Source organism: Brassica napus, chromosome C9, assembly GCF_020379485.1.
Source record: "Brassica napus cultivar Da-Ae chromosome C9, Da-Ae, whole genome shotgun sequence".
Classification (NCBI taxonomy): domain Eukaryota; kingdom Viridiplantae; phylum Streptophyta; class Magnoliopsida; order Brassicales; family Brassicaceae; genus Brassica; species Brassica napus.
The window spans coordinates 29,010,455-29,029,481 of NC_063452.1; the positions used below are offsets into that span (position 1 = coordinate 29,010,455).

The 19,027-nt window shown below is 40.2% G+C and overlaps 1 protein-coding gene and 1 non-coding gene across 4 annotated transcripts; both read right to left on the minus strand.

The window, feature by feature from the left end:
* Positions 1-4,410: 4,410 nt before the first annotated feature.
* On the minus strand, positions 4,411-4,517 carry LOC125593534. Its single transcript, XR_007329438.1, has one exon. It is a non-coding gene; the product is annotated as a small nucleolar RNA R71 (small nucleolar RNA).
* An 11,814-nt stretch (positions 4,518-16,331) lies between these two features.
* On the minus strand, positions 16,332-18,984 carry LOC106448401 (putative cysteine-rich receptor-like protein kinase 32). Of its 3 annotated transcripts, none has more exons than XM_048769847.1 (6): positions 18,024-18,984; positions 17,820-17,941; positions 17,523-17,733; positions 17,199-17,436; positions 16,973-17,117; positions 16,332-16,878 (listed from the first exon to the last, which is right to left on the minus strand). In XM_048769847.1, the coding sequence occupies exons 1-6, from the start codon at positions 18,970-18,972 to the stop codon at positions 16,555-16,557; spliced, it is 1,989 nt and encodes a 662-aa protein (XP_048625804.1). In that variant the 5' UTR covers positions 18,973-18,984; the 3' UTR covers positions 16,332-16,554. The 3 variants fall into 3 exon arrangements, with proteins under 3 accessions (XP_048625804.1, XP_048625802.1, XP_048625805.1); XM_048769845.1 differs by having other exon boundaries at positions 16,964-17,117; XM_048769848.1 differs by having other exon boundaries at positions 16,332-16,895; positions 16,964-17,117.
* Positions 18,985-19,027: the final 43 nt, after the last annotated feature.

Here is a 19,027-nt window from a genome sequence, read left to right on the forward strand (position 1 = left end):
AGTCAAGTCTGTGTCGGCGCGAAACATGATCCCCTGACCAGCAGTGCACTTAACAAAACGGACAATACGTAGAGCAGCTTCCCAATGAGCCTCGCGTGGTGCCTGCATGAATTGTGAAAGAGTATGCACCGAGTATGAAAGATCCGGTCGCGTGATGAGGAGATAAATAAGTCTCCCAACTAGGCTTCTATAGCGAACTGGATTGACCGAGAAAGGGCTCTTGTCTTTTGCGAGACCGTGTTGCTGCTCCATGGGAAAGTAGACAGGTTTGGACCCAAGCATCCCCGTGTCTTTAACAATCTCCAGTGCATATTTTTGCTGGGACAAAAAAATACCTTCATCGTTGCGAGCTACTTCCAAACCGAGGAAATATTTCAATTTTCCGAGGTCTTTCACGTGGAAACATGTTCCCAAGTATTCTTTGAAAGAGCTTAACGAAGAAGTATCATTACCGCAAATCAATAAATCGTCAACGTAGACGAGAACTCGCATTTCAATCTGCCCACGGGTGTAAATAAATAGCGAGTAATCAGAGTAAGATTGTATGAACCCGAACTCTTTTAAAGCTGTCGTTAGCTTTTCAAACCAACAACGTGGAGCTTGTTTGAGACCATATAAAGACTTGTGCAGACGACATACTTTATTTGGCTGAGAATGACGAAATCCCAATGGGAGTTTCATATAAACCTCTTCCTCAAGATCTCCATGTAAAAACACATTATGTACATCCATTTGATGTACTTCCCATTTATTAACCGCAATAATTTTTAGAAGTGCACGAACGGTAGTGACCTTTGCAACCGGTGCAAATGTTTCTGCAAAATCCTCTCCCTCTACTTGATGATTACCGAGTACAACCAACTGTGCTTTAGGACGTTCTATCGTGCCATCAGCTAGGTATTTGTACTTAAAAAACCATTGATTTCCAAGAGCTTCTTTACCTTCAGGAAGATCAACTATGCTGAAAGTTTTATTTTCCTCGAAAGCATCAACTTCAGCAACCATAGCATTTCGCCATATCTTGGCCTGTAATACTTCTTTGTAACTCTTAGGTTCGGCTCCTGCTAGAATTGCGGCCAAGAATGCTTGATGTCCTGGGGAGAACACAGCATCAGACATGTAATGTTCAAGTAGATAAGGAGTGTTACCTGAGACCGTAAAGGACGAATCTGACGAGTCGGTGAGAGCGGGATCAGGAAGTGTATTATCAATGCAGCGGACGTTGTAGAGCATATAATCATTGAGTTTCTTGGGCGGTTGTCTTGATCGTTGGCTACGGTTTAAGGTTTCAACCAGAGGAGAGCCAGAGACAGCAACAACTTTAGCAGTTGATGTAAGATTTTCAGCCGTAACGTCATGAGACCCATCATCAGGAAGAATCGCTAAATCACCAGACAGTAGTATAATAGTTGTCTCAGCAGGAGAAGTATCCTTCTCATTAATGACAAAAACAGGACTAGGAGCCGCTGATGAATTATCAACTTGTGCAGGTGGAGAGGGAACATCGACTTGCTCAAGTGGAGGAGAGTCATCGGCATTATCGTGTGTACTCCCCCTGTCCCTCGTATCTGGAATGTCTGGATGAAAAATCCAGTCATCATCGGCCACATTAAGTTGATCGAATGAGTTCTGAATATCGTCATCTCTTTCTTTTTGGTATAGAAACTCGTTTTCGCGAAATATGACATCACGTGAAACCAAAAAATCTCCAGTGTCTAGATCATACACTTTCCACCCTTTCTTCCCAAAAGGATACCCTAAGAACACACAGTTTTGACTACGCGCACCAAACTTATCTTTGTCGCGAGATCAGAGGTGCGTGAAACAAGCTGAACCAAATACTCTCAGATGATCGTAGGTTGGTTTCTTCCCAAAAAGAATCTCGTGTGGAGTGAGACCGTTGAGAACCTTTTTGGTGTAAGGTTAATAATGTGAGCTGCAGTCAAGATAGCCTCTCCCCAAAATTTAGTTGGTAAACTCGCTTGGAACAGAAGCGAACGGGCCACATTTAGAATGTGTCTGTGTTTCCGTTCCACATGACCATTCTGCTGTGGTGTTCCAACACAAGATGTCTGATGGATGATGCCTTGTTGCTGAAAAAACGAACTCAAACACATGAATTCCGTACCATTTTCGCTGCGAACCGATTTGACGGTTGATATCTTGCATATTTACATTGTTTTATCCATTCACCCATGTGCATTTTGATCATATAGACTAGGATTTAGCCATGTTTAGGTTGCATTTTGCATACATGAGTCTTTATCAGGTATTGGAGTACCACATGGAGTTCTTGGAGGCATTTGGGTGCATTTGGAGCTCAAAAGAAGTGTTTAAAGCGATCAACGGACGAGCAGCGCACCAGAGCGACCTCACCGGAGCGACGCCGTGAAGTCGCTGTGACACAAATCCCGTAGCGATCCAGCCAGAGCGACATGGAGAGGTCGCTCGCGTTTCTATCGTTAGACACCCCTCTCAGAGCGACTTGCCAGAGCGACGCTCCGAGGTTGCTCGCGTTTCCATGGCGAGATGACACAAAACGAAGCCCGGAGCGACCTCTCAGAGCGACCTACTGACGTCGCTCCCGAAGTCCGGAGCGACTTGTTGGAGCGACACACCAAGGTCGCTCGCGTCCTCTCGTCCGGAGACACCAAAGTCGAGCATTCTGGAGCGACCCCTCAGAGCGACCTACCAAGGTCGCTCCCAGCCAGAGCGACCAGCCAGAGCGACCAGCTCAAGTCGCTCGCGTTTTGACGGGGCGAGACACGAAGAAAGCGTCGGGAGCGACCTCCTGGGAGCGACTATGCTAGGTCGCTCCGCGTGTTTGATTGGACGATTTTTATGTTATTTCAGGGGCCTTTTGGTCATTTGTTTTATTGTTTTTAGATTGCAAAAACCTAAGCTAAGTACTCTAGGTAGCCACCAGGAGATTATCTCTTGATCTATTGAGAAATACACAAAAACTCTCTTGAGAAATTCATCTCTTGGATTTTGATTGTTATGTTCTTGTGTTATTGTTGATTTCTTATCTATTTCTCTACATGATTAATCTGAAATCCAATATGGGTTTAAGAGGAATCATGGAGATTAGTGAGTAATCACCTTTTTGAATTCATGGGTTAGGGAGATTAAGGGTGATTAGGTTAGTTCTAGGATGTTTTAGTGTAGATCATTCTTGTTCCTTGCTAGTAGAGTATTCATAATGCATCTTCTGAGTTGGTCACTCAAAAGTTGATCAATAGGCATTTCCCACCCAAAAGGTGTTTGATGAAATGCCTGAGACAACTCTCCTAGGCTTTTAGTATACTTTGCCAAAGACATTTGTTGTTAAAGGTGCTAAAATAGCTAGTAGACTTGTTAGTAATGATTGCTTTCATATTATTCAACCAAAGACATTTGATGTTTGAGATATGTTAGCAAATGAGCATTCATCTAGACATAGAGCTTGCTTAGAATTGTGTCTAGGCTTAAGGTCGATAGTTTGATTGATCATTTGTCATCCTCAGTTCGAAACTTGATCACCCAAGGTCTAATCCCTATGCCCATGAGTTCTCTTTTCCCTTAGTCAAGAAAGTATCATTCTGTTATTGCTTTTTAGTTTTAGTCATAGCTTAAAATTCATCTAAATCATTGGTTGCACTTAGATTAAGTGAGTACTTGCATTCTCAGTGCTTGAAATCCTTCAGAACTGGTTCGACAATCACTATACTACAACATTTGTCTTAGGAGCCTTGAAAACTCCTAACATCAAATTGGCGCCGTTGCCAAATTCTGAGTAGATTTAAACATTGAGATTTAGTCACTTGCTTGAGACTAAGTCATTTTAATTTTGTTTTGTTACTGATTCTTCTTCTTCACCTACCTTTCACTTTCAGGTGTATGAACTTGAGGAGCAGGGGTCCATCAAACCTAGTTCCAATAGTAGCAGACATCAGAGCTTTTGAGAGGGAGTGTGCTAGAGCTAGAAGAGAAGAAGAACACCAGGCCCACTTGGATATTGATATGGCAGATCCACCGCAAGGGGCAGAACACCAACCGCGGGCAGCTCGACCCATTGGCACTTACGACCGCCCCAACATACATGGTCATAGATTCGGAATCCGAGCACCAGCTGTGGCAGCCAACAACTTTGAGGTCAAGTCAGGACTCCTCAACGTGATCGAGAACAACAAGTATCATGGCTTGGCTCTGGAGGACCCATTTGATCACTTGGATAGGTTCGACAGCTACTGTGGGTTGTCAAAAACCAATGGTGTGTCCGAAGATGCCTTAAAGCTCAAGCTATTCCCTTTCTCTTTGGGGGATAAGGCACGTCAGTGGGAGAAGTCTCTACCCAGCGACTCTATCACCACTTGGGATGAGTGCAAGAGAGCATTCTTGGAGAAATTCTTCTCATCCTCAAGAACTGCTAAGCTGAGAAATGAGATCTCCAGTTTTCAACAGAAGAACTTGGAAGGATTCAGTGAAGCCTGGGAGAGATTCAAGGGCTACCAAGCTCAATGCCCACACCATGGTTTCTCTAAGGAGAGCTTGCTGAGCACATTCTACCGTGGTGCTCTTCCTAAGTACAGGGCCAGACTGGATACAGCTAGCAATGGGTTCTTCTTGGGGAGAACTGAGGAAGATGCAGAGGAGCTGGTTGACAACATGGTAAAGAGTGATGCAGTCTACAGTGGAGACCACGACAGAAGCAGTCGAACAGATGATAAGCAGACGAGGAAGGAGTTGAAAGCTCTACAGGATAAGATAGACATCCTCCTTGCTGATAAAGCCACACAAGAGCAGCTGCACTTTGTTGGTAACCCAAGCCAAGAGACACCACCTGTTGTCCATGAGGTTGAGGGTTTGGAAGGTCAGGAAGAGCTGTGTTTCATCAACAACAATGGTAGCTGGTACAAAAAAGAGCCCAACTTTCAGTACAACAACTACCAACAGAAATCCTATCCCAACAACCAACAGAGTGGTTATCCGCCTCGAAACAACCAGCAAGGCAGCTATCAACCTCAGCAAAACCCCTCATCTGGTTCCTCTGCTCCTCAAGAGAGCAGCACTGACACCCTGCTGAAACAAATCTTGGAGTCTCAGACTAGAAGTGAGAAGCATGTTGGTTATGAGTTGAAGAACCTTCATTCCAAGATTGATGGGAGCTACAATGAGCTCAACAACAAGTTCTCACATCTTGCTTCTACAGTCAAGAATTTAGAGAATCAGTTTGCTTCCATGAACACTCACCAGACTCGCCAGCAAGGATCTCTACCTGGAAAATCTGACCAAAACCCCAAGGAGGCCAAAGCTATCACCCTTAGGAGTGGTAAGCAGTTACCTCCTACAACCCTCACCAGGGATGCTGAGAAACTAGGTGAGGAGGTGGCCATCAACTTAGATGATGAAGTGGTGATTGTTGATGAGAAAATCAATGATGAAATCTTGGAGAAGATTGTGGAAGCCAAGGGTAAAGGAAAGGTTGGGGAAGAGAAGAAAACAGTGAAGGATGGTGAAGTTCTTGCTCCAGCAAGTGAGAATTCTTTTGTTCCTCCTCCCTATGAACCCAAACTACCATTCCCTGGTAGATTCAAGAGGCAGCTGCTAGAGAAGTACAAGGCTTTGTTTGACAAGCAAATGAGTGAAGCTCAGGTTGCAATGCCCATCATCGATGCTTTCATGTTGATTCCTCAATACAACAAGTTCCTGAAAGATGTTGTAGCTGCAAAGAAGAAGGAAATGGAAAGCATGATGATTCTTACCCATGAGTGCAGTGCCATCATCCAGAGGCTTGATGTTCCAGAGAAGTTAGAGGATCCAGGATGCTTCACACTACCTTGTGCTCTTGGACCTATGGTATTTGAGAAATGTCTCTGCGATTTGGGAGCTAGTGTCAGCGTGATGCCTTTGTCTGTTGCAAAGAAGCTTGGATTCACTCAGTACAAGAAGTGTAAACTCTCTCTGGTGTTAGCTGATCGTTCAGTGAAGTACCCTGTGGGCATCTTAGAGGACCTACCTGTGAAGATTGGAAGGTATGAGATACCTACAGATTTTGTGGTGCTTGAGATGGGTGAGGAGGCTCAGGACCCATTGATTCTTGGAAGGCCATTCTTAGCTACAGCAGGAGCAATTGTTAAGGTGAAAGAGGGCACGATTGATCTCCATTTGGGTAAAGGGCATGTTCTCCACTTTGACATCAAGGAGAAAATGAAGAAACCAACTGTGTTCGGGCAAGCCTTCTACATTGAAGAGATGGGCACTCTTACTGATGAGCACCTTGAAGAGTTACCACCTGAGGACGACGAGGAGGGAGCATCTCCCTCTACTCATTCTCCATAGAAGGTAACCCACTACTTTCCCTTGTATATACCATTTCGTTTTTGCATATTAGTTTTCTCTTTTTGGGTATCTCTCTCTCCTTGACAACACAGAGACTGTGTCATTTAAGTTTGGGGGAGGTACCAAGTATTTGATCACGTTTGCTTTGATGATTTTGAGTCTCATGCATTGCATTATACATATATATTTGCATAAAAAAAATTCATTTAGTTTGCATCATTGGCATTTCTAGGAGAGTCTAGAGCATATAGGTTGCATTTACTTGCATTGGGAGCAATGATTTGAAATGCCTTGTAAAGAACATTACTTTGCACCTGAATAGCTTATGCACCTCTCAAAAACACTTGTATGCTTCGAGCCTTGAAGACTCTTCCTGAAACTTGTTGATTGCTGAAACTCAGTCTTTGAAGCCAACTACAACCTTATTTGAACTGAACGAACTTAATGCTTCTTGCTCATGGTCCCTTGTGTACTGAGTCATGGCTATACACACTTGAGTTGTCACATCCTTTATGCCAATCTTATTTTGACAAACTCTAGTGGTAGACCACTCCCAAAACCTTTCCCTTCTTTTAAGCTTTCATTGTTTGATGAGTGAGGCCTTCTTCGGAAAGTCTTACATGTGCATAATGTTGAGAGTATCGGGAACGACAATGCTTGATCTTCATTCTTGCTGGATTGGGCACTCTATTGTCTAGCTATAGGTAGAGGGTGAGAGTTGTGATTATGATTTGGGAGCAATGAAAAAGGAAAAGAAATGACTCTTTGTGTTTAAGTGAATTGCCTTATTGGGATAAGTAAAAAAACCTCTAGCTCAAGTTATGGAAAGTCTTGGCCCCCATCTAAAAAAAATATATATATATATATATATATATATATGAAAAGAAAAGAAAAAGAAAGAAAAAGGAGGCTAGCAAAGTTGTTAGGAGCTAAGTAATGTTTTGAGGTTGTCGAAAATCCTTTGTAGATTTCAAAGAGGAGGAGTTAAAGTTCTTAGGATCTTTTGGTGAGAGATGTGAGTTGGGTTTGACATTTGAGAATGATTGTGCAATTGTATGTTTGGGAAAAGGGTAGAACAATGGAGATTGAGCATTGTATGCATGAGTTGGTCCCTTTCTTAGATATATTATGTGCAATGTCAAGGCTACTTGTTTTGAGAGTAAACCTGTTTAAAAGATCATGGATTTTGAATCTCTTGACCCACTTGAATAAAAGTCTTCCCTTACTCAACCAAATGATTTGGACCAATTGGCCATTTGCAAGAATTCACTTGATGCTATGCTTAATGAACTTGAGAGTTGGCTGATTTGCATGTGTGAATGCATGATGATGAGTGTAGGGATGAAAATAGTTGAATAGGCCTAGAGAAGCTAGAGTATACTAAGAGAGGGTGTACTAATGCTGAATTTAGATGTTGATTTGAGTGCTTTATGTGTTTCTTTTGGCTATGAGTTCCCACCTTCAAACCTCTCTCCCTATGAGTTCTAGAAAGTTCACTTGAGGACAAGTAAAAGAATAAGTTTGGGGGAGTTGATATCTTGCATATTTACATTGTTTTATCCATTCACCCATGTGCATTTTGATCATATAGACTAGGATTTAGCCATGTTTAGGTTGCATTTTGCATACATGAGTCTTTATCAGGTATTGGAGTACCACATGGAGTTATTGGAGGCATTTGGGTGCATTTGGAGCTCAAAAGAAGTGTTTAAAGCGATCAACGGACGAGCAGCGCACCAGAGCGACCTCACCGGAGCGACGCCGTGAAGTCGCTGTGACACACATCCCGTAGCGATCCAGCCAGAGCGACATGGAGAGGTCGCTCGCGTTTCTATCGTGAGACACCCCTCTCAGAGCGACTTGCCAGAGCGACGCTCCGAGGTCGCTCGCGTTTCCATGGCGAGACGACACAAAACGAAGCCCGAAGCGACCTCTCAGAGCGACCCACTGAGGTCGCTCCCGAAGTCCGGAGCGACTTGTTGGAGCGACACACCAAGGTCGCTCGCGTCCTCTCGTCCGGAGACACCAAAGTCGAGCATCCTGGAGCGACCCCTCAGAGCGACCTACCAAGGTCGCTCCCAGCCAGAGCGACCAGCCAGAGCGACCAGCTCAAGTCGCTCGCGTTTTGACGGGGCGAGACACGATGAAAGCGTCGGGAGCGACTATGCTAGGTCGCTCCGCGTGTTTGATTGGACGATTTTTATGTTATTTCAGGGGCCTTTTGGTCATTTGTTTTATTGTTTTTAGATTGCAAAAACCTAAGCTAAGTACTCTGGGTAGCCACCAGGAGATTATCTCTTGATCTATTGAGAAATACACAAAAACTCTCTTGAGAAATTCATCTCTTGGATTTTGATTGTTATGTTCTTGTGTTATTGTTGATTTCTTATCTATTTCTCTACATGATTAATCTGAAATCCAATATGGGTTTAAGAGGAATCATGGAGATTAGTGAGTAATCACCTTTTTAAATTCATGGGTTAGGGAAATTAAGGGTGATTAGGTTAGTTCTAGGATGTTTTAGTGTAGATCATTCTTGTTCCTTGCTAGTAGAGTATTCATAATGCATCTTCTGAGTTGGCCACTCAAAAGTTGATCAATAGGCATTTCTCACCCAAAAGGTGTTTGATGAAATGCCTGAGACAACTCTCCTAGGCTTTTAGTATACTTTGCCAAAGACATTTGTTGTTAAAGGTGCTAAAATAGCTAGTAGACTTGTTAGTAATGATTGCTTTCATATTATTCAACCAAAGACATTTGATGTTTGAGATATGTTAGCAAATGAGCATTCATCTAGACATAGAGCTTGCTTAAAATTGTGTCTAGGCTTAAGGTCGATAGTTTGATTGATCATTTGTCATCCTCAGTTCGAAACTTGATCACCCAAGGTCTAATCCCTATGCCCATGAGTTCTCTTTTCCCTTAGTAAAAAAAGTATCATTCTGTTATTGCTTTTTAGTTTTAGTCATAGCTTAAAACTCATCTAAATCATTGGTTGCACTTAGATTAAGTGAGTACTTGCATTCTCAGTGCTTGAAATCCCTCAGAACTGGTTCGACAATCACTATACTACAACATTTGTTTTAGGAGCCCTCAAAACTCCTAACATCAACGGTCAAACCAAACTGGTTCTTAGTATATGCGCAGAAATTTTGCATAACTTGTCGTACTTCTGATTTTTCCAAGAGGAGATGAAGCCATACTGTTCTAGAGAAATCGTCGACTATTGTCGAAAAATAAACAGCACCACAAGTAGATGGAGTACGATATGGTCCCCAGACATCAACATGTATCAAGTCAAAACATGCCGTAGTTTTATTGAAACTATCATTTAAAACTTCTCTTGTTTGCTTAGCCTGGAAACAAACGTCACAAGGACCCGGGGTAGGCGATTTTAAAACATCAGAAAATGGCAAAGCGGAAAACACAGAAAACGCTGGATGTCCCAACCGTTGATGCCACAAAGTCTGATCAGAAACTACTCCAACTCTGTTAGCTCAAACTGTTGCTACATCCGTTAGATAATACACTCCATCTCGTTCTTCACCGGCTCCAATCAGGCTCCTCGTGAAACGGTCATGGACAATACACAAAGTGTCAGTAAACATCGCAAAACAATTCTTCAGTTGCTTAAGCAGTTTAGAAACAGAGATCAATGAACAATTGAGATCTGGAACGTAAAGAACGTTCATAAGCGAAATTGTATCAGTGATAGGCAATACTCCCATACGGACAGAGTATGTTTTACTTCCATCCGCGAATCCTACTATACACGGAGATGTGTCAACAAGATCAACAAGCAGAGATAGATCCCCTGTCATGTGATGAGAAGCGCCAGTGTCGATGATAATATCTCCTGAGAACTTACCCGAAAGTTTGTCTTTTGTTGCATACTCTGTTTTTTCTTGAGCAAGCAAACTGATTGCCTTCCATTGATCAGTGGTGAGTTCTGGAAAGACGGAGGAATGAGACAAAGTCGCATGAGCTACATTCGCTAAAGCTTTTCCACGACCAGTAGCTGACCCCGAGCTGCCACGACAACCGCGACTGCTTCCTCTTCCACCATTACGAGCGCTTCGCTCGGTGACCCATTCAGGATACCCTGTTAGTTTCCAGCAGAAAGCTTTCTCATGTCCCGAGCGACCACAGTGAGAACAGAGTAACCGGTCTCTGTTTTTACTCCCAACGGGATCAACGCATAGTTCAGAACCAGTAACATCACCTCGTGTAGCGAAGCCAATAGCATCTGTCGATTCTCGTGAGTTTGCAGAAGTGAGTCTTTGCTCTTCTCTTATAACTCGAGAATACACTTGTTCCAGTTCTGGAGGGGGGTCTGCATCGATGATTGAAGTGATCACGTTTGCGAACCGTGATTCATCGAGACCCATGACAAACTGTTGTAATTTCTCCTCCTCTCTTTCTTTAGCGAACTTGGCTGAAGCACCGCAAGTACACACCGGAATAGGTTTGTATCTGTAGAGTTCATCCCACATTGTCGCCATCTTCCCGTAATAATCAATTACAGATTGACCATCTTAACGACAAGCTGCAAGTTGTGATCGAAGATGATGTACACGAACCTTGTTACCCACGGAAAATCGTTTCCTTAGGTTTTCCCATAACTCGTATGCACTTGTAAGAAACGAGACTGTAGATCGAACCCGAGGAGTAATCGAGGTTCGCAGCCATCCAATAACCATCGAATTCACCGATATCCAAGAATCCAACTCAGCTCCAGCAGTGTCGGGTTTGACAATCGAGCCATCAACGAACCCACTTTTCTTCTTGGCGCTAAGAGCGTTCAACATCTCAGAAGACCACTCATTATAGTTGTCTTCGGTTAACAAAACAGAAGTTATCATTGCCCCTGAATTATCATTAGGGTACAACGAATATGGTGTAACCACGCCAGAATCACCAGCATATTTTGTTACAGCTTCGTCTTTACTCATGATGGCGAGTATAAGACTTTTGATCAGAAAGCAAGCTCGAGCAGAAAAGAAGCTCTAACTTGGAGAGAAAGAAAAAGATAGAAAAGAAAACGGAGAAAGCAAAAATTAGGGTTTCAGGATTTTGTGTTATGATACCATGTAAAATAAACTTGATATGTTTTCTTATTGATCTTAAACTTGTACAAAAGATATATATACATTCCGTACGACGGTTTAACCATAAACCCTATCGGGCTTTACTAACACAGCCCAATAAAATCGGACAATATGAAAACTAATTTATGAAAATAATTGTAAAACTTCGATTATGGGGATATATCAGTTGTCGATGGATTTTTGTTTCATTATGGATCCTGCAGAATTTGGAATAACTCTATTATTTCTATTTATTGTTGTTACTTTGAAGTTAGATAAATACCTTTTTTATGATTTTGACATATCTAATCTATTAAAACTGAAGTACACATTAAAAATAACCCTAAATTTTTCTAAATATTTAAAACTGAATGCCACTGGTCTTAAATTTGTAATTGTAATTAATCCAATATTAACCATATATTTGAAAAAAATATAAACAGAATCAATATAAACAAATTTGTTAAGAAACAATAACTCCTGATTTTGCTCTTCTTTACTTGTAAGATATATTAATAACATTATTTTTGGAAACAGTTCGGATTTTTTTTAGTTAAAGGAAGAAATAAACATATATATTAATATATATGTTCAATGGATATATATTAATAACATTACCTACGACCCATCTATGAGAAGAAACATTTATATATATATATATAGATTTATGAATAAGCAAATGGAATTTTATACAAATAATTTAAAATCAAAAGCATGACCTTTTTCATCATCAGCCCCTAATTTCACAAACATCTTTTAACAAAAACCAGAAATGAGCTATTCTATAACCAAAATAAAAAACCCTGAAATGAACTATTATAGTTCATATCTAATATATAATATTAAATTCATTATCTTTAAAAACATTATAGTAGTTTTATACACATAAGTAGATTTTGTATAATACATATTTCTATTTTACAAACATATATAATTAACATAAAATTTATACACGTAATTAGATTACAAATATTTTGAAACACACAATTCTACAATGTACTGATATTTATATCTTATTCTAATTAAATTTTAATAAGGAAAAAATTAACAAACAAATCTCACGCTTTAGAAGAACATTTTCAGAATCAACAAACGTGCACGCCTAAACAAATTAGTGAACAAAAAAATTAAACCGGTCACCAGACATACATATGCCTAAACAAATTATTGAACAAACGACGGGTTAATAAACTATCAACAACAAAAATTATCCCGCGCTTTTAAAGCGCGGGTCAAAATCTAGTAACCGTTTAATGTAAGAGTTAAGTTGCATTTAGTTTGAAAGGTTTGAAACTTTTATTTGTTTGCTACGACTAAATGAATCAAGAAATCGTTATTCTTAGATATTGCTAGAATAAATAAAAGTCTTTCCTTATCTTTTAGCTTCTGTTTCATCACTATCTCTTTTTGGTCTTTATCAACAACAATTATCCTTTTTAGGTACCAAGCAGGGGCGGAGCCAGCACCTTATCCAAGTCATTTGAAATGTAGTGATGATGCATCTATCACCCCCCATCGTACCATTGTAAAACCCATGGTGAATCTTCACATTAGATGCAAGAGATGAGAGGATGTTTTCGCGGTTAATAGCATATTTACTATCTTCTCCAAAAGACCCAGTGCCACTGCATCGCTGTGAAGAAACAACAGCAATTATGCTACTGAGGACGAACAAGAAGATCAATAAGGAAATCTTCTTGGCCATTCTCAATGCTTTGGGTTAGTATATGCATGGCATTTACACTTTGTATCGTTTTAATAGCAGTTGAGTTCTCTCTACAAGTTGCAAAACTTAATTGTCAGTGGCAATATTAAAGCTGAATCAAACGATAGACAAAATCAGAGAGCCAATCATAGCACATACCTGATGTGTTTATGTTAATAAAAATACTGTTGATGTTTCAAATATGTTTACGATGTGAGCTGCACCCAGACCCCCACGATGTTTGTTTAATGGTTCTCCTGAACTTCACACAACGAAGCAGGTGAAGAGAGAGAGAGAGAGAGAGAGAGAGGATCATATGAGGTATAGGTTATAGCATGGTTTCGTTAATATAGAAAGTCTCAATCCTTTTTAGTCAAATCAATGATTCAGTCTAGCCAATAGATTTACAATAACAGTACTTTGATACCTTCAATAGACATTCTTATTATTTTTTTCAGCAAATTGAGCAATCTCAACAACTAATATATATAATACTTTGACACCATCAATATATTTTCTTATTGCTACTAAACATAAAAACAATTTTTTTTGCCTGAGGCATTGTTGACAGAATCATTCAACTTGACTAAACAAAAGAAACAATATCATTGTCGGCACTCACTTTCAAAACCTACCATGTGTTGAAAATAGCGCCTCAAGTGGTGAAGCGATAAGGAAGAACAATCTAGCCTAGGCCAACGCTAGGGTCGCGTCCCTAGACAAGGTTAGTAAAATCTGAAATATGATGTTTCTGACATCATTGTAAATATGTTTTTAAAGGCTTTTCAGTTTTCTATTGAATCTGTATAGTTTTTTTTTAATCATTTCAGATCCGGAGCAGGTTGTAGAGCGAAAGAGAGTGCATGAAAAAAGATGTCATAATTGGAGTGTTTACTGCGGAACAGGCATGCGGGGCAGTTTGACGGTTGATCCCACAAGGAGTAGCCGGGTGATTGCTCTCGATATTTAATAAAACCTTCAAAATATTTCGGGGTTATCCCTAACTGCCCTATCTTCTCATCTATTCTAGTGGTCCCTCCATATAAAAGACGCCTTCTATCTTTACTTTTTTACGCTAGTTTTTGGCAAAAAACCTTAGACTCGATTTTTAGCGAATTGTAACTTGTAAGGGAGACGGTTCCATTCTCTCGTCTAGAGAAGATTATCCTGAACCGTCTTCGTTTCTATTTTGTTTTACATGCAATATTATCAGAAATCATGTCTTTGGTCTCTTGTGTTATGGCTGAGTACTCGGATGGTTGATCTAGGGTGCTAAAGTGCTAGTTCACAAGCTAAATACAAATAGGTTAATGATTTAATAGTCTTCATTCATATCATACTTAATGCTTGTGCTAATCCGATCATCTAGCATTCGATCCTAGGTTAATTTATGCATCAAAAGTGACATAAATTGCTAGATATAGTATGAATGAGCATCGCATCCCTAGCCACGTGAAAGTAAATGTTAGGGTATTTATGTGAACAGATCGGACTTGTACGCTAAGGAAGCGACATCATAGGCGCTGAGTGTGATGGGTGAAATGAGCAACTACACGACAGTGTATTGTTCTAATGGCGAGTTCCGAAATCTAGACTTGTCCTGATTTGAACCTGAATAGTTGTTTTGCTTGCGAGTGAAGTCACTCGAGTTAACCACCCTAGGTTGACTTCTCTTTAATTCGAAGGGTCTAACTGGTGACCAAGGAATGAAAGGGAATAATGCATTTCTTATTATTCCTAATTTTTTTATACGGAATAGTTTTTCCTTTTTAATCTTTCTCATTCCTTTTATTCTAGAGGAATATAGAACAAATTTGTTCATCACTAAAATTGATAAGGAATAATCTTCTTTTTCATTCCTATAATTTTATTCTTCTTCATTTATTCCCTACTTATTCATAATGTTCCTATAGTGATCACCAGTTAGACCCGAAATCTCAATTGAATCATGTTACTTATTTCTTACGTTACCTTGAATTCAAAACACCATTATTGTTTTAGCTAAATATTGATCCAATAAGATATAGTGTAAACGGGTCCTCTGGAATTGAACCTTAAAATATTACAACAACACTATTAACTTGACACATGTTAACACCATTTTACGGCCATAAAACCATGCTAACATGCACCCTCCACAGGCACAAATTGCAGAAGAAACACAGGCCTTAAGCTTGGGTAATATTTGTATGGTAGATGGTTCATGGACCTCCACAAATCAGTTCAGTGGAATTGGATGGGTCTGGAAGGATAGCATGGAAAAGATCCAACTAATGGGGACACGGAACTTAAGGAGGCGTGAGACAGCACTACACTCGGGACTGGAAGCACTAAGATGGGCAATGGAGAGCATGTTACAGCATTCGGCATGTCAGAGATTTGTGACAGATTGCAAGGACCTGATTGCAATGATAACATACCCACAAGCTTGGCCAAACTTCTCAACTAAGCTAGAGGTCATTCAAATTCTCCAGATGTGTTTTTCGAACTTCAAGATCAGCTACATCCCAAGGATGCAAAATGTAATTGCTGATTCGTTGGCTAGGAATGCATGTTCTTTTCATAGATCTCTTTGTTTCATTGGTTGTTCTATTCCGGTCTGGTTATCCGGACCACCTCAAGTTTGAGTAATAAAATAGCCGTTTGCTGCCAAAAAAAAAAAAATAGCCGAATTTTTTTTTTAAATAGAGAAATAGTCGAACAATAAACCAATCCAAACAAAGTTACAAAATCAAATTGGTTAGGTTTTAGTTTTACACACCTATCCTTGACAGTGTAACATGGTTCCATGATCTCAAGCTTAGCAGCAAACCATGCAACAAACCCTTGACTATATTGTTTAAGTACACCATCAGAGTCTATGAACTTTATGAACTTTGCAAATAGGTTTAAGTCTATAATTAAGTTTTTTTAGCATACCATACAATTAATTGAGAACACCCAGTGAAAACATTATAATTTGATTGACTCTAGCATGTGACATGGCTAAGATGACATATATTAATGATTCAAATGTGATTCAATGCCGTTTAGGACAAATCTCTCCAAACTTGCTGACATGACTAATGCGGGATTACCTTTCCTAAAATGTTCTTAATCAATGGTAGAGAAATTTGGAATGTGATAGGATCATATATCAAGATTGACGATTAGATCAAGATTTAATTACAACATCAGAGGAGAACGATCTTCATTTGAATTTTCATTGCAATCGGACATTTACTGGTTAATAAGGTTGGTAATGTCATTATACATAATACTTATTACACCGAGAATATCACGTCGGCGTCACTAAACTGGCCATGGAGCTAATTTTTAAATGTTTGGTTAACATACAGTCCAGTTTTCCTAAACCAAAAGAGACAACTAAAGAAACATAAAATGTAATGAAAAATAATATAACCTTCACCTGCTAAAGAAAAAAATATAATAATATCATCTTCAACGAGGATCTAACTCTGTGACCGATGCATCATTGATAGAACAAGCAATTGGTTTTCCAAACGAATCCGAGCCCTCAGCTTCTAAATCTTGGTCCCGACTACTTCGGAAGAAAAATCCAGGTGCATGAGGCACTTGTAATGTGACTGTGCTACTAGTTAGCAGCAAAATGATTTTAGACATCGTAGGACGATCACCAGGATCTTCTTGAACACATAAAAGTGCGATATGAATGCATCTTGTAACTTCATTTCTCTGATAACTGTCCCTATAAGAGGAGTCTACTAGTTCTAAAGCCGAACCTTTTCTCCATAGTCTCCATGCCTAACATTAATATATGACTGTAAAAAATAATCCATCATATGTGATTCTAATGCTAAAAGAGAGAATAAAAAAAATGTATACTAACATGTGTGACTAAATTGCTGGCAGATCCATCTGTTTGGTTGAAGCTACTATTTATCTTGCCACTTATTATTTCAAGAACAAGGACTCCAAAGCTGTAGACATCAGATTTCATGGAGAATCGACCGTGCATGGCATACTCAGGAGCCATGTAACCGCTGAAAATGAAAATTGAGAATAATGTTTACACTATATAAGTGACGGTTAAGTGGTTTCATTAGGGTTAGAACATATCTTACAAGGTTCCAGCTATCTTGCTAGTGTTGGCACGAGTTTGCTCCATCCCGAAAATCCTTGCCATGCCAAAATCCGCTATTTTCGGGTTCATATCATTGTCTAGAAGAATGTTGCTAGCTTTGAGATCACGGTGTATGATTGTGAGCCTTGAATCTTGATGAAGATAGAGAATCCCTCGCGCAACCCCTCTAATGACATTGTACCGTCTTGTCCAATCCAGCTGTCGTCGCTTTATTGGATCTGCGCATTTGACGATATAGATAAGAATTTAGGTTATAATATGATAACAAGATAAATACCAAGAAAATTATAGATTATAAACAAACCAAAGAGGAAATAATCAAGACTCTTGTTAGGAACAAACTCGTAGACAAGTATTTGTTCATCTCCTTCCACGCAAAACCCAAGAAGCCTAACAAGATTTCTATGCTGAAGCTTTGCCAAAACGACAACTTCGTTCCTGAACTCTTGTGTGCCTTGTCCTGAATTTCTAGACAATCTCTTCACCGCAACTTCAGCTCCATTTGGTAATTTTCCCTACAAATATACACATCAATGGCTTCTTAGCCTCCATGAAAAAAAAATCAAGCAGTCATAGAAATATACAGAGGTTTAAATAATACCTTGTAAACTTCACCAAATCCACCTTGACCGACTTTGTTGCTCCTAGAAAATTTGTTAGTAGCGGCCTCAATTGTCTTGAAATCAATTTGTAATGAATGTGGACGTGTAATGTCATCATCAGCTGCAACAATAGATGCATGGTGTTATGAGAATTTTATATGTATAATCTGTTTCAAAATGGGAAAAGGTGAAAAGCAGCTCACTTTCAAGCTTAAGTGTTTTGTATGACTGCCTTCTCTTCAAAACAACCAATACTAAAGCTACCAGCGCCACAAATATGACCGCGGATACAACGATCACCACTATAACTCCTGTAGAAATCGCTTTACCATCTGGAGGAGGATGGGGAGGTGATGTTGTGGGTTGTAAATCTTGAGAGATTTGAGGAGGAGGGGACGATGCTATATCATCAAATGCTTCGAGATACGGATAAGGATCAAACCGGAAAAAGCAAACAGGTCTCCTAATGCTACCCCCTTGCTTCCCCCAGCAACAACCTTGGTAGCTACGAACATTTGCTTGAAGACAAGCATTGCAATCAACAGAAGAAATCCCCGGAATACATTGCATCAATGCGTATATTGTCCGGAAACCGGACAAAGGAGCTGTACTCGCTGCGTAATGTCGGCCCGCAAGCGACCCGGGAGTTGTCGAGGAAGCTGCTGATATCACACGCGACATTAAACCCTCCCATGTTCGGTTATACTCCGCAAGATCTCCAGTGATATCTAAATTTAAAAACTCTGCTTGGTTCGGCTCTAGATCGATCTGGTTAAAAAACCAGCGGTTTGAGTACCGGACGAAACAGAGCGTCTTGTCGGCTCTCCAGTTCCATGAATTGGTCTGGTTCGGACATTTGTCTAGTAAAGTAACGGACGCAGGTTGGATACAATCGGAGCAGGCCGTTGGATCAGCCCCTGGGATGCATAGGCCTAAAACGTAGATCCTCCCAGGGCCCTCACCGACAGAGACGTTGTAGTAGCCGTCTCGAGAACTGACGTTCGAAGCAAGAGTTGAGAGAACGAGACGACGGTTTGTATCGTAAGTACTGTTTGGTCTGAAAAACAATGAGTCTCCACATCTTTGTTGCGCAGAGACAAAGCCGCAGCTGAAGACAAGGACAAAACAGAGGATTGACAAGAAATTGCTCATATTACATGAGACTGACTTTGCTCTGCCTACTTGTTGCAGTCTTGCATTGCAGATC